Genomic DNA, 22,787 nt, shown 5'->3' with positions numbered 1-22,787 from the left:
GAGCAAATAATCAGTTTCTTCTCACCCGAGAAGAGCTAACATCGCAATGAGCGACGTTGTTGTTGTTTCGGAGGGCTATGTGACCTCAGAAACCGAAAATGAAGAAATTCCAGAGAGCCTAACGACTGTGGAGGAGATTGTCAAATTCTGGAGTCGTCGTAAGAAAGTTTACAAAGTCCGCTTTAAGCGAACGAAGACGGCAACGAGGAAAACGAAAAACCAACAGACAATGTGAATTGTTCAAGTGAGACAGATCAAAACAACAAAACTCCTATCGAAAATAAAACCGACTTTGTCGATGGAAATTGTTCCAAGTACCAAGGACCAAGTGAGGCAAAACGAAGAAAAGGCAAATAACTTTGTTAGCAGTTTTAAAGTTTTAAATATTGAGTTTTTTTTTATTTTTTAAATCTTAGAGTTCTATTTTGTTCAAATTCTATACTCAATTTTCGAAATATTTAACAGAATAATTCGACAGGCTTTGTATTTAATTTTTGTCCAATAATTGTCCATAAAATCATGGCTAAAACCTTTCTGATCTATTGATTACGTGAAGAATTTTAGAAAAGGTCAAATATCAAAGGTTTGAAAAAATGATACGTCGAAATATTTGGCCTTTATTTTACGGACAAATTAACAGTACCATTATCCGAGTACTCATTCAATAGACCTTTTCATAAATTACGTCGCTAACAGCACTTGCCTCGTTTTCGATGTAATGCCATGGCGACTTACTCACAAGAACGGGATTACATAAAGTTGCATTCTTTTCATGAAAGTATGATTTAGGGTCTCGAGAGAGATAATCACTCTGGTAATAGTTTCAAAACGAGGCAAGTCTTGTTCGTGACTTTTATATCGAAAAATTAAGTACCCAAAATTTTCAAAATATTCTTTGGTAATTTAGTCAAGGGATATGAAACGTAAGCACTTTTTTTCAAATAAGTTTTCTTTCAGTTTTAATATCTAAGTGTTTGCGAATTGCCCTTAGGTCGTTCTCTATCCAAGGGAACATAGCTAGGTATGATTTTGCATCAAATCCATCGCGAACTAGTCCTGCAACCAGAAACCAACAATCAATAGCAGGCTTTGCCCCCCGCCTTTTGACACCACCGTGGCGAGCCATGTTGTCATGGAAGGTGTTATAGTGAGCAAAAGTCAAGCGTTTTGGACCTCTATCGAACCATTTCACGATTGTTCGAGTCATTTCCGCCCAGTACTCGACGGTATTGATTTCGGTGAATTTGAAAATGCGATCGTTCTTTTCCGCTTTTCGTAGGAAATGAGCGCGGCTCGTCGTGAGGAAAGTAGCCACGAAATCTACTTGTTCACCATCTTCTAGAAAGTTGAAAAGAAGCCTTGTTATGTTCAATCACTGACAAGTTGATTTATAAAACATTGAACAGGACAATTTCCCAAAACCATTTATGGAATTTCAAAATTTAAAATGAAATGAGTTAAATCGTTTCAAAGTTCTGATCTATATCTTCTATATAACGACTAAAAGCTTCAAATGAATAAACCTAAGAGATTTTGGATGATGTTTATTTCTTTTCCAGAGAGCTAGAAGAAAGTCTTTACTCACCAGCGTAGTCAAGATGAGCCAGCAAGGCATTCATTGTTTCATTGACCCCGCATAACAAATCTTCTTCATCTAAAATACAAGGAAAATAAATTTTAGTTCAGCAACTAGACTTGAGGTCTGAAGTTTTCCCGAACATCCTTGAAAGTAATCCTTTCGAAAAAACACATGTCTCTTACAGGTTGTGTAAAGTGTATAATGGTTTGAATGGCCAGAAAAATATCCACATTGAATAGATCCACGAGCCTCTAGTCTATATATCCTTGCAATATCAGGGCAAAAGATTATACCTTCAAATATATGACATTCCTCTTCGTTCTCGTGTTCGTATGAATTTCTTTTTCGAGGTTGTTCTAAAAAAGCAAAGTGTTGGACGTATTTAAGTAAAAATATCTAATGGAGAGATGAATGATTACCAAGAGTCTCAATGTCTAAAGAGTTACCTTCTTCTGTGTCTTCGTCAGTTGTTTCAATGTGACGCTTTCGTACCCGTCTTCTCTCCTTTAGTCGTCGTAGTCTCTCAGCTAAAAACGAAAAGGAAAAAAAGTCTTACAAATGACAGTTTCGACAGCCTGTTATTAGGTGTTTTGATGCATTTGTAAATGCACATTTAATTTCAAGTGTCACTTAGGAAGTAAATGAAAAATTTACCTGTCCTTTCTTCAGAATCAGTTGAATCACACTGGGGTGGATTGTGCTCATCTGACCACTTTGAAAAGCCCGGTTGTTGACCATCGTCTATATAAGCTGTTGTATCGATTCGGTTGGACACGGGCGGCGTTGTCTTGTTGGTTGATTTTTTATCACGAATACCAGCGAGCTTTCGAAGTTCTTCATCTGGTACACACACGTTAATCTAGAAGAAACGGTAGTGGTTTTAAATTCAAAAATGACAGTGTTTAAGTTACCACAAGTTAATTGTTTCTGTAAATTAAGTGCTCAAAAATGAAATACATCACTCTAAACTAAATAACTTCACGTAAAATACAACATAAAACTTTACCTTTACTGGTACGTAGTCGTCAACTGTTTTCACAAAGAACAGTTCCTTCTCATCAATAAATTCATCATTTTCGCGCATCATATTGCACATCCAGAGGAGGCATTCAAACGCATGCTCACGGATCCATGTGGCTGCAAACGAGTCACGCTCGTCCTCAGGAATTTCCTTTGTCTGCATGTACTCCATCCTATCTTCCACGTCTTTTTGATCGTCGCCGTATTTCGGACGGTTGTTACATGTGATGAAAATACCTGACGTAAAAGAATGATCGTAGTCACTTAGGGTGTCTATTCCACAACGCGAAAAAGGCTATATTCAAAGCAACCATTGGAAAAAAAGCAAATAAGAAAACAAGCTAAACAAAATCACTGTACTCACCAGCCCGATTCTCAACAATCTCTGGGTCCTGATTCTTCCGGGAAACTGTCACTTGACCGCCTTGCAAAAGGATCTTGGCCTGACTAGCCGTCAAGATTTCAGGACTCATTTCGTCGATAAAAAGAAATTGAGTCTGATCGTGAATCATCGACATACCAAAAACTTTTTCTTTTGAAAGTGTGGCGATAAATTCAGGGTGTGTAGGCCACGAACCACGTTAACGAATGTCGTCTTTCCAGAATTTTTGTGCCCAACCAACGTGAGCTTTTTTGTTTTTGGTGGCAACTGGAACGCCAGGAGACATTGGTAAAACTTGATAATAAACCTCATTTTTTCTTTGATCTCGGGGAAGCTGTTGTGGATGGCTTCCGCAAACGGTCCACCGGACACGTTGACACGCTCGGGCACATTTATGAAGATTCTCGGAGATATTTTGCCGACATCACTGGTTTTATACGGACATTTTGTGAGACATTGGCTCGATAGTTTGAAAAATTTTTCACCGGGTAGCTCAATGATGTCCGCATCAAATGCAAGTTGTCTGATGGACTAAAACAGAGGGACAAAAAGAAATTGGTTATGGTTTCCATTTATGTTTTTCCACGAGTTAAGATATGTAATTTGACCAATTACTTAACTCTGAATTGCTAAATACTCCACATATCGAAATCAGGTATTTTCAATATTCTGACCATGACTAGAACCCAGCTGGCACACAACGTTGTTTCAACGTTCATTTAACGTTATATGAACGTTGTGAACGTTATTTAAACGTTGAAACAACGTTATGTGCCAGCTGGGAAGGCAATATATGAAATGGAATAAAACTTTTCCTTACATTGCAGCCAGTGTCTTTCAATAGACGGATCAGTGCCTCGGAATGAGGATAAATATCATCACGGATATCCGGTAGGACGACAATCGACCGGACATAGGTGTTTGCCGGCCCCATCTTTTCATAAGCGAAAGCAGCTAAAAATATCAATAGTAAAACTGATCAGCCAACTAGTTATATTGAAGAGTATTGTTTTTCTTTACTTTCTTGAAAGTGCCAATGATGAAACTTGAATTCTAAACTTTCTCATTTTAAAGGATATGAAACATGCCAAACTTACCACCGGGAACTCTTCTGTACACGTTTCCGCGAAAAACAGCATGCTTTGCTTCGTTCATTGCCGTCTTCAATGATTCAAGCGCCAAACAAGCCGCATTTGTTGGCGTGCGATTTTTTAACACCTCTTCTAGGCTTGATGGAGCACCACATATGATTACAAAGTTGACATTCACAGTGCGCAACGCTTGTGCCCAGCAACGGATGTCTTCATAGTACTGGCTCCTAAACGTGACTATTTCACAAACTGGTTGGTCAAATTCTTCTGCCAAACCGTTACCAAACGCATTGTTGTAATCCTAAAAGTGCAGAAATAGAACTTGCAATGCTATCACAACAAGGAATAACAGCCCTTGGATTTTAGCTTGAAAAGGTGTGAGAAGCCCTGTAGCCCTTGGTTTTTGACATCTCAGCATAAGTGAAGACTGTCATCAGAAAACGGTCGAAGTATCAGCCCATAGAAAATGTAAAGTTAGTATTAGTACAATAGCCCTTGGGAGCCCGAACGTAGCCCTAACGTAGCCCTTGGATTTTAGCTTGAAAAGGTTTGAGAAGCCCTGTAGCCCTTGGTTTTTGACATCTCAGCATAAGTGAAGACTGTCATCAGAAAACGGTCGAAGTATCAGCCCATAGAAAATGTAAAGTTAGTATTAGTACAATAGCCCTTGGGAGCCCGAACGTAGCCCTAACGTAGCCCGTGGATTTTAGCTTGAAAAGGTTTGAGAAGCCCTGTAGCCCTTGGTTTTTGACATCTCAGCATAAGTGAAGAATGTCATCAGAAAACGGTCGAAGTATCAGCCCATAGAAAATGTAAAGTTAGTATTAGTACAATAGCCCTTGGGAGCCCGAGCGTAGCCCTAACGTAGCCCTTGGATTTTAGCTGGAAAAGGTTTGAGAAGCCCTGTAGCCCTTGGTTTTTGACATCTCAGCATAAGTGAAGACTGTCATCAGAAAACGGTCGAAGTATCAGCCCATAGAAAATGTAAAGTTAGTATTAGTACAATAGCCCTTGGGAGCCCGAGCGTAGCCCAAACGTAGCCCTTGGATTTTAGCTTGAAAAGGTGTGAGAAGCCCTGTAGCCCTTGGTTTTTGACATCTCAGCATAAGTGAAGACTGTCATCAGAAAACGGTCGAAGTATCAGCCCATAGAAAATGTAAAGTTAGTATTAGTACAATAGCCCTTGGGAGCCCGAACGTAGCCCTAACGTAGCCCTTGGATTTTAGCTTGAAAAGGTTTGAGAAGCCCTGTAGCCCTTGGTTTTTGACATCTCAGCATAAGTGAAGAATGTCATCAGAAAACGGTCGAAGTATCAGCCCATAGAAAATGTAAAGTTAGTATTAGTACAATAGCCCTTTGGAGCCCGAACGTAGCCCTAACGTAGCCCTTGGATTTTAGCTTGAAAAGGTTTGAGAAGCCCTGTAGCCCTTGGTTTTTGACATCTCAGCATAAGTGAAGACTGTCATCAGAAAACGGTCGAAGTATCAGCCCATAGAAAATGTAAAGTTAGTATTAGTACAATAGCCCTTGGGAGCCCGAACGTAGCCCTAACGTAGCCCTTGGATTTTAGCTTGAAAAGGTTTGAGAAGCCCTGTAGCCCTTGGTTTTTGACATCTCAGCATAAGTGAAGACTGTCATCAGAAAACGGTCGAAGTATCAGCCCATAGAAAATGTAAAGTTAGTATTAGTACAATAGCCCTTGGGAGCCCGAACGTAGCCCTAACGTAGCCCTTGGATTTTAGCTTGAAAAGGTTTGAGAAGCCCTGTAGCCCTTGGTTTTTGACATCTCAGCATAAGTGAAGACTGTCATCAGAAAACGGTCGAAGTATCAGCCCATAGAAAATGTAAAGTTAGTATTAGTACAATAGCCCTTGGGAGCCCGAACGTAGCCCTAACGTAGCCCTTGGATTTTAGCTTGAAAAGGTTTGAGAAGCCCTGTAGCCCTTGGTTTTTGACATCTCAGCATAAGTGAAGACTGTCATCAGAAAACGGTCGAAGTATCAGCCCATAGAAAATGTAAAGTTAGTATTAGTACAATAGCCCTTGGGAGCCCGAACGTAGCCCTAACGTAGCCCTTGGATTTTAGCTTGAAAAGGTTTGAGAAGCCCTGTAGCCCTTGGTTTTTGACATCTCAGCATAAGTGAAGACTGTCATCAGAAAACGGTCGAAGTATCAGCCCATAGAAAATGTAAAGTTAGTATTAGTACAATAGCCCTTGGGAGCCCGAACGTAGCCCTAACGTAGCCCTTGGATTTTAGCTTGAAAAGGTTTGAGAAGCCCTGTAGCCCTTGGTTTTTGACATCTCAGCATAAGTGAAGACTGTCATCAGAAAACGGTCGAAGTATCAGCCCATAGAAAATGTAAAGTTAGAATTAGTACAATAGCCCTTGGGAGCCCAAACGTAGCCCTAACGTAGCCCTTGGATTTTAGCTTGAAAAGGTTTGAGAAGCCCTGTAACCCTTGGTTTTTGACATCTCAGCATAAGCGAAGACTGTCATCAGAAAACGGTCGAAGTATCAGCCCATAGAAAATGTAAAGTTAGTATTAGTACAATAGCCCTTGGGAGCCCGAACGTAGCCCTAACGTAGCCCTTGGATTTTAGCTTGAAAAGGTTTGAGAAGCCCTGTAGCCCTTGGTTTTTGAAATCTCAGCATAAGTGAAGACTGTCATGAACGGATGAAAAATCATAGTTTACAATAATGATTCACATGTCCAAAATCCAGGGCTACAGGGCTCTATAAGCAAAGCCAAGCTAAAAACCTCGGGCTACGTCAGGGCTATACTTGGGCTACCATAGGCTACCAAAAAAAGGTTGAAAATATTCAAAGTCAGGATAAAATACGATTCTCATGTCCAAAATCTAGGGCTACAGGGCTATATAAGCAAAGCCAAGCTAAAATCCTCGGGCTACGTCAGGGCTATACTTGGGCTACCATAGGCTACCAAAAAAAGGTTGAAAATATTCAAAGTCAGGATAAAGTACGATTCTCATTCCATGTCCAAAATCCAGGGCTACAGGGCTATATAAGCAAAGCCAAGCTAAAAACCTCGGGCTACGTCAGGGCTATACTTGGGCTACCATAGGCTACCAAAAAAAAGTTGAAAATATTCAAAGTCAGGATAAAGTACGATTCTCATGTCCAAAATCCAGGGCTACAGGGCTATATAAGCAAAGCCAAGCTAAAAACCTCGGGCTACGTCAGGGCTATACTTGGGCTACCATAGGCTACCAAAAAAAGGTTTAAAAATGTTCAAAGTCAGGATAAAGTACGATTCTCATGTCCAAAATCCAGGGCTACAGGGCTATATAAGCAAAGCCAAGCTAAAAACCTCGGGCTACGTCAGGGCTATACTTGGGCTACCATAGGCTACCAAAAAAAGGTTTAAAAATGTTCAAAGTCATGATATTACAGCCGTTTTAGGCCAACTTAGATTCGTTTCACATGTCAAAATTCCAGGGCTACAGGGCTATATAAGCAAAGCCAAGCTAAAAACCTCGGGCTACGTCAGGGCTATACTTGGGCTACCATAGGCTACCAAAAAAAGGTTGAAAATGTTCAAAGTCATGCTATTACAGCCGTTTTAGGCCAACTTAGATTCGTTTCTCATGTCCAAAATCTAGGGCTACAGGGCTATATAAGCAAAGCCAAGCTAAAAACCTCGGGCTACGTCAGGGCTATACTTGGGCTACCATAGGCTACCAAAAAAAGTTGAAAATATTCAAAGTCAGGATAAAATACGATTCTCATGTCCAAAATCCAGGGCTACAGGGCTATATAAGCAAAGCCAAGCTAAAAACCTCGGGCTACGTCAGGGCTATACTTGGGCTACCATAGGCTACCAAAAAAAGGTTGAAAATATTCAAAGTCAGGATAAAGTACGATTCTCATGTCCAAAATCCAGGGCTACAGGGCTATATAAGCAAAGCCAAGCTAAAAACCTCGGGCTACGTCAGGGCTATACTTGGGCTACCATAGGCTACCAAAAAAAAGTTGAAAATATTCAAAGTCAGGATAAAATACGATTCTCATGTCCAAAATCCAGGGCTACAGGGCTATATAAGCAAAGCCAAGCTAAAAACCTTGGGCTACGGCAGGGCTATACTTGGGCTACCATAGGCTACCAAAAAAAAGTTGAAAATGTTCAAAGTCATGATATTACAGCCGTTTTAGGCTGTGTCAAATATGATTATAGGCTACCATGGGCTACAAATAAATGAAATAGTTTCCAAATTGACGATGCTACAGCCGTTTCAGGCTGCTTTTACGCATATTAAATTGCATAAATTTTACAAAAAAAGACTTTCAAAGTGACAAAATGAAAGCTGCTTACGTTTATTTCTTGATAGAAAATCCTGAATAAAGCTTAGCAAAAAGTTCAGACATGAAAATCGATCAGAATAAATAAGGAAAGCTAATTTCAAAGTATACCTTCATCGTAGTTTTGAGCCTGGACAAAGAAATGTCAGTCGCTTTTCTGTTTTCTCCACGCGGGCCGATGTAAGTGATTTTTGATTTAAAGCCTGCGCCTGCAATAACACGTCTTATCTCGTCTTCGATACTTTTTTGCTTCATGACCACAAAATACGCCACCCCTTTCTTGATCTTTCTTTCCTCTCTTGTGTCCTCTTCCGTTTTCTTTTTCTTTGCGTTGTTCTCTGAACCGGTCAGACACGATATGACAAATTCAACACCAGGTGTTTTTCCTATTTTTATATCGATATCTTTGCGAAGTGGTAAAGATTCGCCTCCAAGGGAAATGAGCCTCACGGAGAGAATGTGACATGATCTCGGTATCTAAATGTTAAAAAAAAATTGGCTTTTTGAATGAGAACATTATTTTCCATCAAAAAGCAAATGACGAAAAAAACGTCGCCAAATAAATAAAACATCGAAATAGGTAAAATTGATCTCTTTGAACTAGAGACAAATAAACTTTGAAATAATTTCGTGTAAAAGTCACTTACGTTTAAGATGATGTTGCTTTCTAAAGCTGCTATGACCTTTTTATTTTCCAATCCATGTGCTGGTCTGGCCATGATGAAAAATCTTCTGCGAAATAACGTTTCTCTCACTTGACAACACACAAGTTCCTTGTTTGTGCAATTGTAAGTGGGAACTAGATTTTTTCGTACCGTTCTTCTAGGTATAAAGTTTTTATAAGAATATTATTTATTCTTATTTAAATAAGAGATTGTTAACAGTTCAATTTGATTTATATTAGATAATTCGATCTCCATGATAAGAAGTAATTTTCTTTCACTAAATGGATTTAATAATATTTTACCTCCAGTTGCTGCAGCTACTTCTTCAAATTTAGAATAATCCGATGGTATACTTCCACCAATTGTACATCTTATGTTTGATACAGTGAAAAAAGAAATTTTCGTATCTAATCCTTGTGCTGCATTGATGAGTGTCGCGATATTGGCATCTGTTCCATCTTTTGGACTTGCAAGCCTTTTAAATAATCAAACTTACGAGTGTTCCTCATATTTCCACCATTAAAATGATTGCTGGGCGAATCCCATTGTGCCTTGGTTTGAGACGCTACGAAAAAAAATCAATGAAATTGTAGAAATGTTATGTGAAGCATAGAAATCTTTTCAGCCATGAATACGAGATCTTAGAGATCTTCGCTCATATCTTTGTGCATTATCTTACAAAAAACAGATAATTCAAATACTCTTTTGTGCTTAATTGTAGGGGAGGGTCACTTTGCAATTTTTGGAAAAAAACCACCCCGATTTCACTTTATAATAACCCCCTCATTTTATGAATTTTTCCCAAAAAAGTCTGAAAAAGTGCCAAAACCTTCATTTTCCTAGGGGTTTTTGGGAAAATCACCCCAATATCATTTTATAATGAGCCCCCCCCCCCCATTTTATGGCTTTTTCCCTGAAGTACCCACCCTCCCCTACAATTTAGCACAAAAGAGTACATAAATCATCATCAAAAAATAACAAACTAGAAATTCACTATGCCATCATTCATCACAACATCAATGATCTTATATGAAAAACGAAAAACGAAAGTATACCTGACCCACCAGGTAAAGACTGGTTGAGAAGGTCGTCCGGAGCCATACAATCGTTTGGGTCGAAGCCGAGATCTGAAAGCCAACGTAATAGATGTTAGAAAGAACAAACACTTAAGATACTACCAGAATTTACACTTATTGTGCCGTAAGAGTTGAAAGATGTATTCACAAGCTTTGCCTTAAGTTTCGAGGAGATGATTATCATTATACTGTTTATCTCTCTATAATTACGTAGAAAATAAAATACCTGCATTAGTCTTCATCGCTGACGACAGTAAAAAAGCATTAGCATTTTGCTCGGTGTAGTGATTATTGGTTATTGGCGAATAACTCGACCGCACAACGGTATTTGTGTTTCTCCCTACGGTCAAAAAAGGAATGAATTATTTTGTTGACTTACAGTACTTTGATTCAAACAAGAAAATAGAAGTAACTTTATGATCTTGCAAAAATGCTCGAAAGGTTAGAGCATTTCCCCATTTACAAGTGAGGCATATCTAGCCATTATGCTAAACTAAATTTATAACGTGAGTGTGTGATGATATCGTTAACTTACTTTGGACAGGAGATGATTCGGCTGGTGATGATTGGTTATCCACGGCAGGATGGCGGACGCTGCTAACCACGGAAAATTGTGGGCTCTTTGATCTTTTCGTTTCTAAACCAAAAGAAGAGTTTTTAAATTATAAGTAGCTTAATAAAGCATTTCTATATGTTTTTAAAATCACGGGCTGCGGCAGCTCGACCAAAATTTTTCAAAGCAAATGTAATTTCTGTTTGAACCCTTGAACAATCAAAATGTAAAATGAAGCCAGTTCGTCAATTCATGACTCTGTTTGCTTATTCTACAGAAACAAGGGCAACGTATGAGACCTCGATAAAAGTAACGGTATCATGGCTCGCACCCTATGTGGGTCGGAGCCATGGGTATTCTGTTTTAAATGTTTTAAATAGAATTTTGAACAATGCATGTGTATACTAACCGTAGTTTTGGTTTTGTTTTTTCTTGACAGGGCTATCATTTTCTGTCGTGGAATAACAGCACTCGTTAAGGTATTCGTAGTTGTCTGAAAAGTAAAAAATGGATTGGAATTGATGATTCAAAACTTCATACTGTAATATTTAGTCACTCTATTATTTAGACTACAAATTTCTACATTTACTACGTTTTACCCTTTGTTTTCTAATATTTTTATGCTATACATCATCAAATTCAAGTTAACGATTAAAAATAAAAAATTCAATAGCAAACAAATGGGCTTATTTCATACCGTGGTGCTTTTTTATCTCCTGGATGGTATAAGAAGGCCAATTTTCATCCAAAGGCGCATTGTCTCTTGATTTTTGGGCCGCACCATATTTCGGCCAATAAAGCGTTCTGTCCCTTATCCAATCCGTTGGGGCGATGCATTCATGGGGTTCCCCGTTTTTCCTTGTGTATTTGAATAGAGCATATGCCATTTTACTAAAAAAGATTTTCAGAAATTAGTTATTTATTTTTAGTACTAAGCTTGGGGTTCCATGACACAGGGTGTCTACGGAAATTTTTTGATCATTTTCAAGGTTTTCAAGGTTTTTTTGACAAAATTTTAGTGCTTTCTCAAGGTTTTTTGGGCCATTTACCGGGTATTTTCAAGGTTTTTCGAGACTCAAATTGGCTTAAAAGGTATGATATCACTATAGGACGAAGTGTATGAGAGACTATTTCCATTAATTATAAATAATGTGTATTTTACAGAACGAAAATCTATATATAGAAAGAGTTATTGGACAAAACTTTCACGAGTAAAAACTTTCGTGACGTGACGTCGAAGATTCGCGAACTGGTTTCCCAAAAATGTATGTACACTAAATTTTAATGAATAATAAAGGAAGCCCCAGCGGTTTGCATGATATTTTTTGGCGTGATCGCTAGGTTAGGTTGTATCTCCTTCGTTCCGCTTAGAAGTTTTACGCCCGGAGCGCAGGAGATATGACGTAGCCTACGTGATCGCATGATTCAGCATAGTTTATGGCATGATCGCGTGATTAAGATTTTGGCGAGATGGTGATGGAGCAAAATGTTGAGGCGTGATGCTTGATTTGAATTTTGATGATTCTCGTGATCGCGTGCTTGGAGGAAAAATTTTGCGTGATGGCGTGATTCGGGACGCCGCTGGGGGGCCTCATCAGGGGTGTGAAATCAGTAGTATGATAAATGAAGAATTATAGTAACATTGAAATAATAACAAGATCGTTATTAAACGGTAAACAAACACATTTCTTTTGAAAGTGTTCTTTTCTTAAGTTAGCGTGTGATGGATTCAAGTTCCTCTTCAATAAGTATATTCCAAGCTGCTTGGAATCGATGTTAAAAACATTGAAGTGGGACGATAGATCGGATAGTTTGTACGTGTCACAAAGAAATGTTCCATTATTCTCTATTCTCATTAGCTGAACTAGTTTATCAAACGAAATAAACCAAGAATCTTTGCCATCTGGCTTGTACTTCAACTCAAGTGGTTTATTCATATAGTAGCTGCCATCTAGCTCATCACATCTTTTAACGATCTGACTGAGTGGGTTGTTTCTTCCTCTAACAAGACGTTTTATCTTTTGAAGATGGTTCTCGAATTGAAAACATGAAAATTTAATCAAGGGTAACTGAAATCTCTGAACGTCGTCTGGAAGGTGTTCAACATTATGCACGTTATAAACACAAAATGTTTCACCGTAATGAACATGACAATTGTCAACAAAATACTTCAAAAGACCACGAGCAGCTCCAATGTTTCTGTTTCTAATAATGTCGTTTTCTTCACTGAGCAATCGGATAGCGATGGAATAACTTAGAAAATGCTTGAAAGTGGGCGATGAGAAATAGGGTGGCAAAACTACCGATCCAGTGTACAACAAAAAAGACTTGAGTTCAGTAGCTTTCCATCTATCTAGTTCAGATAAGGTCCTTGCTTTACGCGCGAATTCAGTCGGAAGCTCAATAGCATTCAAAGCAGCAGAAATGGCGTTCAAATAAGCAGCAGATAACTTCCCAGCTTTAATCTTTCGGAAAGAACCTTTGATGTAGTACAGGAGACGTCTGGTGATACCAAGGTAAACCAAGTGCATTGGGTCAAGAGTAATATCTTTAATCATATCAATAGGTAGGTCGGTAAGCTCAGAGATGCCAATTTGATGACGTTTTCCATCTTCGTCAGGTATAGCGTACACATTCTCGCGAAATAGTTCATCGGTACGTTCTTCATCAGCTCCTTCTTGATTTCTATCAAAAACAATTCTATTTTTCACACTCTCACCTTTAATACCACAGCGCTCACATGCATAATAACCCGTGTGCTGAATGATACTTTTCATACCGGCACGTGCTGGTGCATCCGATGTCAAACAGAACAATGATACGCGGTGGTGAACATTATTGAACGTTATCCCATTGTTAATCAAGTGTCTCATCTCAACAATAAAATCATGCATGAATTCGTTGAAAGGAGGTTTCGATTTGCCACAAAAAAATGCTACAGAAATTGGTTTAAAATTGTGAAACTGGATAAGAATAGGCCATAGATTGATTGTGCTCGACTTAAAAAGAGGGAGACCGTCCATATTGACAAAGAGAGCAATACAATCTAAATTGTCGTAGAATGATAACAGTTTCGTAACTCTTCTTTCGACGCCAATGTATATGTATTGTCCGAGACCCATCGCTGTTTGAACAACTGTCCTTTGTGTATTCAAAAGTGTTCTTCTATCCTTGGGAACGTTATAGCCAAGATCTACAACAATACTTAGCATTTCATTTACACAAGCCCTCGTACAATTATTTTTGAGTGCCCATGTCTTTAGTTTCTCGCAAAGAACTCCGTCGATCTCGTCATCTAGGCAATCAAAATCTGATTCCATAGAACTAGAAGAGTCAGAAGAAGACTGTGAAGAACAGGGGGGTGATGCAGCACAAGCTCCAACCAGAATTGCAGGGGGCTCTAACAACTCGTCATCAACATCACTCTCAGGCGACATAAAAAGGCACGTCTGATGGAATTTTTCGATAGTTCTTTCAATGTGCTCTCCGTCGTCTCAAACTCAACGCCAGCCATCTTCGTTGCAGGGTTGGTCTGAAAAAAAGGATAGCGCTGATGTTTACATACTTGGTAGTTCCCTCCCCAATGCAACGGGGCCCCTGTTAATATGTATTATATTGAAGTAGATCTTGTGAATAGTACTTCACTTGCTTTTAAACTGTACATAGACTTAAAACGAAAGCACCATTTTTAGTGTAAATATTTCTTAGTTTTTGCAACATACCTTTTGTTATTGATTGATGTTTATAGTCTTTTTAGTCTTTTGTAGTTTGGATTTGCCAAGAAGTCATTCCTTGTGGGTGTCAGAGACCCAACTAAGAGCATGCATCCCCCTTTTAAAGCATAACATCCAGAGCCACCCAAGTAAACACCCCCTCCCCTGAATTCCCCACCAACATTTTTCCCGCCATTTTCTATTTGTTTTGGTGTGGTGTAAAATGCACGAAATATCACGAATTTTCGTCTGAGAGGTTTGGGAAGCAATTAGGCCTGGTGACGAAAGTTATTTTCGCATGTGCTTTGCAAGAGTGAAAGTATTTTCTAGATTTTTCGAAATTCAAGATGGCGGCCGTTTTGCAGGGAAATCTGAAGTGAAAAAGCTCCCTGTTTGGGTCTGAAATGGGCAGAAGACACCTTTTGGAATGACTGGCTTAGTAATTTATGATATCTTTGATGTACATAGGGACAAAAATTTTGATTTCTGACCACTGTTATTGTGTTTACAGCTTACTTTCTGGACCTCGGTATGCCCTGTGTCCCCCTGTCCCTTTCATTTTTTTTTCTTGAAAATCAGACAATCCCCCAATAAATACATGAGACGCGGTCCCCCTTACCCCACTAGCAGTGTTGGGAACTCTAACGGCCGGTATTTCTTGTCCAACATTGCCAATGGGGCAGGGGGGACGGATTTCTAAGGTAAAAATGTTGTTGGTCTCAACATATTTATTGGGAGATTGTAACTAGACGGTTCCCGTCGTCGCAAACGCCGGTTATGTTTTGGCTTACGTAAGGCCTTTGGATACTAAAGGATAAGAAAGCAAAAAAAATGAATTTCTTCAAAAGTTACAAATATTATTTCTCCTTTAGTTTTAGCAATCTCTGACATTGTTTTGGGATAAAATGACACATCATTAAAAGACTAAATGACTTTTCTTTGAGACAAAGGAAGCAAGCAGAAGCACTGGGGAATCTGCGAAATTGGAAAATTTATGACCTAATTTTAACCCTTTTCGCGTTTTTGGGGCCTACCTAGGCCTGTCTGGTCTTTAAAATACCAACCAGGTATGTAGCCAACTCAAATTTTTACAAACAATCATATATTATCGTATATTACCCTTGATCAAAATTTTAGGTGCTAGCATTTGTATTTTTTGAGATCTCAGGGGAAGCCCCCCCCCAAAAAAAATCGCCTAGCAAAAAAGAGGAAAACGCACCAAGGGGTAATCTGATTAGTCCTGCCCAAATAAAGAGAAATTTATCCAATTACAAGACTCACCTTTACTGTTTAGTAAACACAAAGAACCAAATAACCAAATTTCAAATTCAACTGCTTCCAACCAATACTTTCAAATGGAATGAGCGACTAAAAATGAACAACAAAAACTCGGAGTAACAACAGAATCGCAAGGGTCGCAAACATGTCCTGACCTTGTTGAGAGCCAATGGCTTGTAACAAAATTTCTTCAAAAAATGTAACAGTACAAAGAGTTGGTTCCTTGGATCAATTTTTTTTCTACTCTCAAGGGAGTAACTAAATGAGATAGTGGGGTTGTCTAGCATAATTTAAGGGAAAAAAATAAGATCCGGCTGAAACTTTCTCCAGACCTTCTCTATAGGATGGTTATGCCTCAGGAAAAATTCCCCTAAAATCCCACTGGTGGAACATCCTTTTTTTGGGACATTTCTTTTTTCCCCGGGCAAAACCCTAAGGGCAAAATTTTTTGAAAATTTCAAACTCATTTTCAGACATTATCAATTATACCATTCGAAAGCTCTCGAAAAACTATATAGAAGACTTTTAAACGGGTATAGCCGATTTCATTACCTAAGTCAAGATAATTCACGCAGAAGATGCTATATATGGTCAATTTTAGACCAAAATAACCAAAATGTGGCGAAAAGTGGAATTTGCGCATGAAATATCTCGAGTTAGGTAAGGAAATCGGCTATACCCGTTTAAAAGTCTTCTATATAGTTTTTCGAGAGCTTTCGAATGGTATACTTGATAATGTCTAAAAATGAGTTTGAAATTGTCAAAAAATTTCGCCCTTAGGATTTTGCCTGGGGAAAAAAGAAATGTCCCAAAAAAAGGATGTTCCACCAGTGGGATTTTAGGGGAATTTTTCCTGAGGCATAACCATCCTATAGAGAAGGTCTGGAGAAAGTTTCAGCTGGATCTTATTCTTTTCCTACAAACAGCCTGTATTTTTGTAACACGACCACACTAAGAATATTATTTACTAGACTCACCTTGCCTGGCCAGTGAACACAAAGAACCAAATTCCAAGAACTTCTGAGTGCTGTGAGCGACTAAAAATAACCAAGAAAAACATGTTTTGATAAAATCGGAGATTGCAAACAGCTTTCTAAATAAAAGTCATAGTTTGCAGAGGGGTTGGAAACCCCCGGGTTTATTTCATCCCCCTATATACTCATTACACCCCATTCTCAAAATGTTTTGAACCCGCATCATTTGCAGCGATCCACGGCCAGAACCTTGTGATATTGAAAGCACCATGTTAATTCAAAACCCTCAGATAAATGGATCTAAGTTTTGATAATATCATAATATCAATGGGAAATTATGAGAAATAGGAAAAAAAGATTTATTGGAATAAAAAAACATAATCTTTTGACTCATGTTGACCAAAAAGTTTTTATCCTCCCTTCTTTATTTGACCCCCCTACATTCCCATCCCCCCAATTTTTTTGGCAAATCTTAGTACCCCCCATCATCTCACTGATGAAAAAAGATTTGAACTTGATTTTTAGTAGAGTACCTAAAAGAAACCAACTGAAATAAAGATTTTTCCCCTCAGTTCTCTTTCCCTAAATGTATTTCTGGATTTTGATGTGTACAATCAGAACTACCATAATTTTTCTAATTTAACGCATGGCAATAAATAATTATTTTGGACACTACGCGTGAAAAATTAGATTAGCTTTCGATTCTATCACCGATAAAACAAACAAAAACAGCTTAATCACCGGCACCGTAATGTTTCCCTTTCACGGATAAACCAACAGAAAAAAGGGCTGAAACTGGCAAACCGCTTTCCCGTACGCCCCCACTTTTTCTTCACTTTTGCTTCATCTTTTAAGAAAAAAACAAGGCGCCCAAGGGCGTGAAGGCCCAGCTTTTACAAATAATGGTCAAAAATATAATCCGTCTACTTTAACTTTTTTAATGACTTTCAGGTGGAAGTTTTTTCTTTCAACCACCTAAAACAATGGAAATTGAGTGTTTGTAAAAAAGACATTAGCGAGGTTAAGTATCGGTAGATAACTCAGGACGACGGACGAATTTTTGAAGCCTTCGTTCGCGTTACGGCACTTTTCTACAGGCTAACCCGGAAGCTAGGCAGACATACCCCGGGTAAAAATATCGGATTTGCTCTAGAACGAGAAACTGAACGGAAACGTGTTCTAGAGCAAACCCGATATATTTGCCCGGGGTATGTCTGCCTTGCTTCCGGGTTAGCCTGTAGAAAAGTGCCGTAGCGCGAACGAAGGCTTCAAAAATTCGTCCGTCGTCCTGAGTTATCTACCGATACTTAACCTCGCTATTATCCAAGTTAGAGTGAACGTACTATATACGAGAATACCGGGGTAACGGTGCTACACGGGATTGCCTCAAAAACGTTCAGTTTGCCAAATTTTTTTCCAGGCAAAATAATCAAAATTAAATTGAAATTTCCTAAGAGATCCTTTGTTTTTTTATTGCTGCTGTTGACTTTTTTATTTACATTGTCAGGATCAATGATCAAACAATTGGACGTCTATAATTTGGATTCCCCAGAAAAAGCAGCATTGCATTCAACTCGAGCTCCTGGGATTGTTTTTTATTCAATTAGACATATGAGATGTAATTGTCAACAGTAGTATTTTTACATGTAATATTTGTAGGTATTGTTACTGATGTATAAAAAAGATTTTTATTTTAGCCCAAATGAAATTTGTCTCTAATTAAAGTGTCACAAACATAAAATTTCGATCTTTAGTAATTCCTTGAACACCCGTAAACGGACAACAAATTGTCGAAAACATGTATATTGGAATACAGGAGCGTTTGTCGAATTTGTGGTTCTTTACCCTTTGAATTTAAAGCCCCGAAAGGGCTAAAGTGAATCTTTCATCTCTCAACCTTAAAAATGTTTGTACGGAATTGCGGGATTTTTTGCCTGGACGGGAAATACCCTACTAAGGGAACTGATTTCGCGGTGCGTAGTAGACGGACACCCCTTTAAACACAATGTCTTAACACTACTGGCATGGGGAGGGGGTACAAATCATCCTCCCTTCAAACTTTTTTCACACATGGCTATCCAGCTCGTACTAATATGGTATCGAAACTTTGTGACTTTTGCCAACTTTGGGTGTATTTTCCAAAAAGGTTATACAAAGATTTTGTATTTGCTGACGTCAGCATTTTCGAATATCCTACTAAATTTTTCTGCACAAAGAACAAGGAAATTTTGGAAAATTAAAAGTTAAGCTTCTCTTGAATGAAAAAAAGGTAGGACTTAAAATTTCCATCATCTATTCATGATGTAATCTTTTATACGGTAGCACACAAAATAATCCGAACTAGTGGCAAAATTTGCCACTAGTTAGTTCCGGGTTAACTCGGGTGCTTCCGTATAAAACTTTTTCGATGACGTCGTTGTTTCAAAATGGCGCGCTATTTCAAAGATTTTTTGTTCAGTTGGTTAAAAATCTAGTTTGTTACAAGCAAGTCGAAACAGATCTAATAATCACCAGGAGCTTTATTGCCACTCAAAAATTAGTATTTTTTAACCTTTTTCCATAACTTGCAAAATGAATGGTGTCGTGGTTCCCATAACAGCCTGTTATAATGCCTCAAAGAAAGATTTGAAGTTTCAAAGGAAAAACAAATGGAGTGAAATCCCCAAGACCTGTCTGTGATTTTAGAGATTTCTTTAAAATAGTTAGGGCTTTATTGGTGAGAAAAATACTCTGACAAAAAGTTGCATTTTAAATTTTGATAACTTTTTCTAACTATAAATGGTAAAAGCAAAATCAAAAGTTTTCCATCGTATCATAAAAATAAAATAAATGTAGCTAGGTTAAAAATCTAAAACAGCTTTCATAAATGCAAAAAGTAAAATCTTGGTAGACATATTATCTGTACAGGGCTTTTGAGTTTTAAATATCTTGGTTCAAAAATTTTTAAAAGTTTTTATTTAAAATATATGAAGCAACTTCTTACTGTACAGGGTTTTTAAGTTTTAAAAATATAGGTTAAAATGATGTCAAAAAGCTTTAAAAATATATATAACTAAAGTAAACTAGTTAAAAAAATGTCAAGAGTTTGTTATAAATGTGTAAAATGAATCTTTATATAAACTCGTACTGTACAGGGTTTTTCAGTTTTATATATCTAAGTTCAAAATGTCTAAAAATCTTTTTTTAAATAAAATATTAACAAAACTATCAAGGGTTAACACTTCAAATGTCTAGGTAAAATAAAATGTCAAGAACTGTTTAAATGTACAAAAAAATCCTAAAAAGCTGAAGAAAAGCAAACATCCTCCAATATTCAAATGTGCACCTTTAGGTTGACTAGTGTACTACAAATGTCAATTTTAAAAGACAACTTGAAGCAAAGCCAAAGTACAGTCACTTCAAAAATGTTATGTTTTCAAAAAGTAAACAAAGAAATTAAACGAAACTAAAAGAATATCAACTATATAAGTGAAAACCCACTAAAATATAAATTGTCACTTTTGTTTTGCAGCAGTTTTAACAATTTCAAGATTTCCTGATCCACTGGTGTCTTGATCTGCTAGTTTGATAATAGTGATTTCGTTTGACTCTACAACATAGGTTACATCAACAAATTTTCCAAGAAGGAAATCTGAAATTTCTTCTTCTCCAAATAAAGTGTAATTCCACACTTCACTGTGGAGTATCAAATTCAAATGGTCGACTCCAAGAATAACCTTTTTTGACACTGATTCGACGGGCTGAATTGAATTGCATGGAACGCACCTGAATTTATGCGAGGTTAGGGCATGTTGAACCAATCTTGTACAAATGGAACATCTGGACCCACAAGTGAAGTCTTTCATAAATTTTATTTTGCCTTTAATGGTGTCAGTTGGCTTGATTGGTGTCTTGCGGAGTTTTTCATACAGCACTTTAAATTTTTTGTCTGGATTGTTCGCTGTTATTGTAGAGTTGGAATTTGTTGTAAGAGTCAGTATCCCGTTTCGTTCTTTTATGGCTACATTTTTCATTTCGAAACAGCTGTCACTGTTTTTAACGAAGATCTCTATGTTGGATGACCAAATTGAGATTGGCATTTGGCCGGTTGAGTCAGCAAATATTCCCTCCAGGAGTTCAAAACCACCACGATTTACCACTTTCTTGTCATGAGTAACGACACCTCTTACGGTTACAGAGTTGTCCATAGGATCAAACGGCTGAGATGCTATTTCATTAACAGTTTTCTTGGGTGCTGATTTCAATTCATGTCGCTCAAATGACATACTACCTGGCGCGATAACTTCAATGGTGGAATGATCATCAAAGATGATTTCCGCAAAGTTTGGATTATCAGGAACAACCTCTTTAACGTTTCGCAGTGTTACTGCTTTCCCAGAACTTTCAAGCGATTTAAATTCTGGACACGAGTCAGTGTTGAAACATATACCACGTCTCAGTGATTGATTTGAAGATGTTTGCATTTTAAAATTAATATGTTTTCTTTTCATAGGGCTTGTTTGGTTGATGTAACATGTTATTGATTTGCGCTTTGATGCCATTTTGTTTCTAAAATTAAAAAAAAGACAGCTGCTTTAAACTCATGAAGAGAAAAGTGTGATATATCTCTAACTTTATTTTATAGAAGTCTGGATCCCTTACAAAATATGGTTGAAAGGTTAAATATAGCTCATTGCAACAATTGTTGGTACGTAAATTGGGAAATTGTGGTAAATCCTATCATTGAACTTATATGAAAGATAGCTTCGAGGCAACAAAACAGGATTTGGATAGATAATTCAGAACAGGGTTCCCTGCAGTTCCCCAGAAGTATTTTCCCTGACAAAAGTACTGAAAAAGTGTAGTTTTTCCTGACATCAAGGTGAAAATAGACTTTTTTCTTTGACCGATATCAGTAATATTTATACTATTTGAGGGCCAACCATCATGGTTAAGCCTGACAAGGAAAATTTAAAAAAAAATAGGGATTCCAAGATTGGCAACAAACCGTCAATTTCAAAGGATTCTGGAAAGAAATTCCCTGAACTTTCGTGAAAATAACCCTCTTTCCTGGTTTTCCCTGACTGTTGGCACTATGAAATCAAAAAGTGGTCACTTTCAGAAAGAATCACTTTTTTCACAAAAAGTGCAAAAAGAATAACATAAAAAGAATAACTTTTCAAAAAAGTGCCAAAAGAAACACTTTTTGATTTCATAAGAGTGGGAACCCTACAGAAAATCCACTGAAACCTTAGTTTACTAGCAACAGAAATAAAACATGTTATAACTAAATGGGTTTACTAGGATTAAACGATTATCAGTGAAAGTAATCTTAGAAAAAGTAATTGAAAGATAATTACCGATTGATTTCTCTGACTTTGCATTCGTAGTTTGTGAGTGAAAGGCCATTTGATCCACGTGAATCCTTTCATATCTCGAAATTTGGCGTTGGGCACATTTGATATCAGGTACATCACGCCCGCTACGCAATGGGCGTGCGGCGGATGGATGGCGGGCGTAAAATAGTGGTGCGAGCGCCGGGCGGCAGGACACGCTACCTGAGGATTCATGCTGATAAATTGTTAATACTAGCAAGTAGCTTTCACTATGATAATTTAAGTCGTTATATTAATGAGCCAGAAATATGAGTAGAGGTGGTGGTGGGTTGGTTAGAGAAACTCCGTAAAAATAACAATAATAATAATAATGGTTTTATTCGAATAAGGCTTTGAATTTTATTTGAATTGCATCATGGTCTGAAAAATATATACTATGTATGGAAGTTCGAGTTCCAAATTCTGTTTTTAAATCTTTATGGACGTAAACATGGTCGATCAATGAACCGGAAATATGAGTAGGTTCTTTAACAATCATCTCGTACTCTTCTTCTAGGTATTCTTTTAAAAAGCTACTTTCCGCAGTATAATAGTTTTTGTTAAAGTCTCCGAGAATGATATGGGTTTTTTCAACTATGTCCCGCAAATGCCGAATTTTGTAAAGAAAAAGATCATTTTCAAGATTTTGTTGACGATATAGAAGGATAATATTAAGTGGAAAATTTACCATAGAATGTTTAAAACTGTATAAAGTGGCACCAGGGATGATGTGGGCATCTAGTAACTGGATTTGATTTTCATTGTATGCAGCAGCAGTATTAG

The 22,787-nt window shown here is 37.7% G+C and overlaps 4 protein-coding genes across 6 annotated transcripts; all 4 read right to left on the bottom strand.

Annotated features, from left to right (window-relative positions):
- Window positions 1-937: 937 nt before the first annotated feature.
- LOC136813699 (uncharacterized) lies at window positions 938-3,072 on the bottom strand. Of its 3 annotated transcripts, none has more exons than XM_067070197.1 (7): window positions 2,964-3,072; window positions 2,586-2,836; window positions 2,234-2,438; window positions 2,026-2,106; window positions 1,873-1,935; window positions 1,586-1,654; window positions 938-1,338 (listed from the first exon to the last, which is right to left on the bottom strand). In XM_067070197.1, exons 1-7 carry the CDS (start codon window positions 3,070-3,072, stop codon window positions 938-940), a joined length of 1,179 nt encoding a protein of 392 aa, XP_066926298.1. The 3 variants fall into 3 exon arrangements, with proteins under 3 accessions (XP_066926298.1, XP_066926299.1, XP_066926300.1); XM_067070198.1 differs by having other exon boundaries at window positions 938-1,335; XM_067070199.1 differs by lacking the exon at window positions 1,873-1,935.
- A 34-nt stretch (window positions 3,073-3,106) lies between these two features.
- LOC136813698 (uncharacterized) lies at window positions 3,107-9,202 on the bottom strand. The gene is made up of 5 exons (XM_067070195.1): window positions 9,039-9,202; window positions 8,503-8,868; window positions 4,079-4,373; window positions 3,802-3,935; window positions 3,107-3,512 (listed from the first exon to the last, which is right to left on the bottom strand). The coding sequence occupies exons 1-5, from the start codon at window positions 9,108-9,110 to the stop codon at window positions 3,108-3,110; spliced, it is 1,272 nt and encodes a 423-aa protein (XP_066926296.1). The 5' UTR covers window positions 9,111-9,202; the 3' UTR covers window position 3,107.
- Window positions 9,203-9,463: 261 nt separating this feature from the next.
- LOC136813701 (uncharacterized) lies at window positions 9,464-11,572 on the bottom strand. The gene is made up of 6 exons (XM_067070201.1): window positions 11,383-11,572; window positions 11,095-11,178; window positions 10,668-10,769; window positions 10,359-10,472; window positions 10,112-10,183; window positions 9,464-9,621 (listed from the first exon to the last, which is right to left on the bottom strand). The coding sequence occupies exons 1-6, from the start codon at window positions 11,570-11,572 to the stop codon at window positions 9,464-9,466; spliced, it is 720 nt and encodes a 239-aa protein (XP_066926302.1).
- Window positions 11,573-19,876: 8,304 nt separating this feature from the next.
- LOC136813697 (uncharacterized) lies at window positions 19,877-22,044 on the bottom strand. Its single transcript, XM_067070194.1, has 2 exons — window positions 21,990-22,044; window positions 19,877-21,198 (listed from the first exon to the last, which is right to left on the bottom strand). The coding sequence occupies exon 2, from the start codon at window positions 21,189-21,191 to the stop codon at window positions 20,145-20,147; it is 1,047 nt and encodes a 348-aa protein (XP_066926295.1). The 5' UTR covers window positions 21,192-21,198; window positions 21,990-22,044; the 3' UTR covers window positions 19,877-20,144.
- Between the last annotated feature and the right edge of the window lie 743 nt (window positions 22,045-22,787).

This window comes from Clytia hemisphaerica, unplaced genomic scaffold (genome assembly GCF_902728285.1).
Source record: "Clytia hemisphaerica strain Z4C2 unplaced genomic scaffold, Clytia hemisphaerica genome assembly, whole genome shotgun sequence".
Classification (NCBI taxonomy): domain Eukaryota; kingdom Metazoa; phylum Cnidaria; class Hydrozoa; order Leptothecata; family Clytiidae; genus Clytia; species Clytia hemisphaerica.
Note: the sequence above shows the minus strand (reverse complement) of the source record. Positions and strands in the feature narration are given on the sequence as shown.

What these genes read in the sequence shown, in the direction of transcription:
- LOC136813699 (XM_067070197.1), bottom strand. Translation starts at nt 3,072, where the DNA reads ATGAGTCCTGAAATCTTGACGGCTAGTCAGGCCAAGATCCTTTTGCAA. An exon ending in GATTGTTGAGAATCGGGCTG is followed by an intron (nt 2,837 to 2,963) that starts GTGAGTACAGTG and finishes CTTTTACGTCAG; the next exon opens with GTATTTTCATCACATGTAAC. An exon ending in TGACGAAGACACAGAAGAAG is followed by an intron (nt 1,936 to 2,025) that starts GTAACTCTTTAG and finishes TTGCTTTTTTAG; the next exon opens with AACAACCTCGAAAAAGAAAT.
- LOC136813698 (XM_067070195.1), bottom strand. Translation starts at nt 9,110, where the DNA reads ATGGCCAGACCAGCACATGGATTGGAAAATAAAAAGGTCATAGCAGCT. An exon ending in AAAGCAACATCATCTTAAAC is followed by an intron (nt 8,869 to 9,038) that starts GTAAGTGACTTT and finishes TTTAACATTTAG; the next exon opens with ATACCGAGATCATGTCACAT. An exon ending in TGAAAGACACTGGCTGCAAT is followed by an intron (nt 3,513 to 3,801) that starts GTAAGGAAAAGT and finishes CCTCTGTTTTAG; the next exon opens with TCCATCAGACAACTTGCATT.
- LOC136813701 (XM_067070201.1), bottom strand. Translation starts at nt 11,572, where the DNA reads ATGGCATATGCTCTATTCAAATACACAAGGAAAAACGGGGAACCCCAT. An exon ending in GGAGATAAAAAAGCACCACG is followed by an intron (nt 11,179 to 11,382) that starts GTATGAAATAAG and finishes TTTACTTTTCAG; the next exon opens with ACAACTACGAATACCTTAAC. An exon ending in AAAACAAAACCAAAACTACG is followed by an intron (nt 10,770 to 11,094) that starts GTTAGTATACAC and finishes CTTTTGGTTTAG; the next exon opens with AAACGAAAAGATCAAAGAGC.
- LOC136813697 (XM_067070194.1), bottom strand. Translation starts at nt 21,191, where the DNA reads ATGGCATCAAAGCGCAAATCAATAACATGTTACATCAACCAAACAAGC.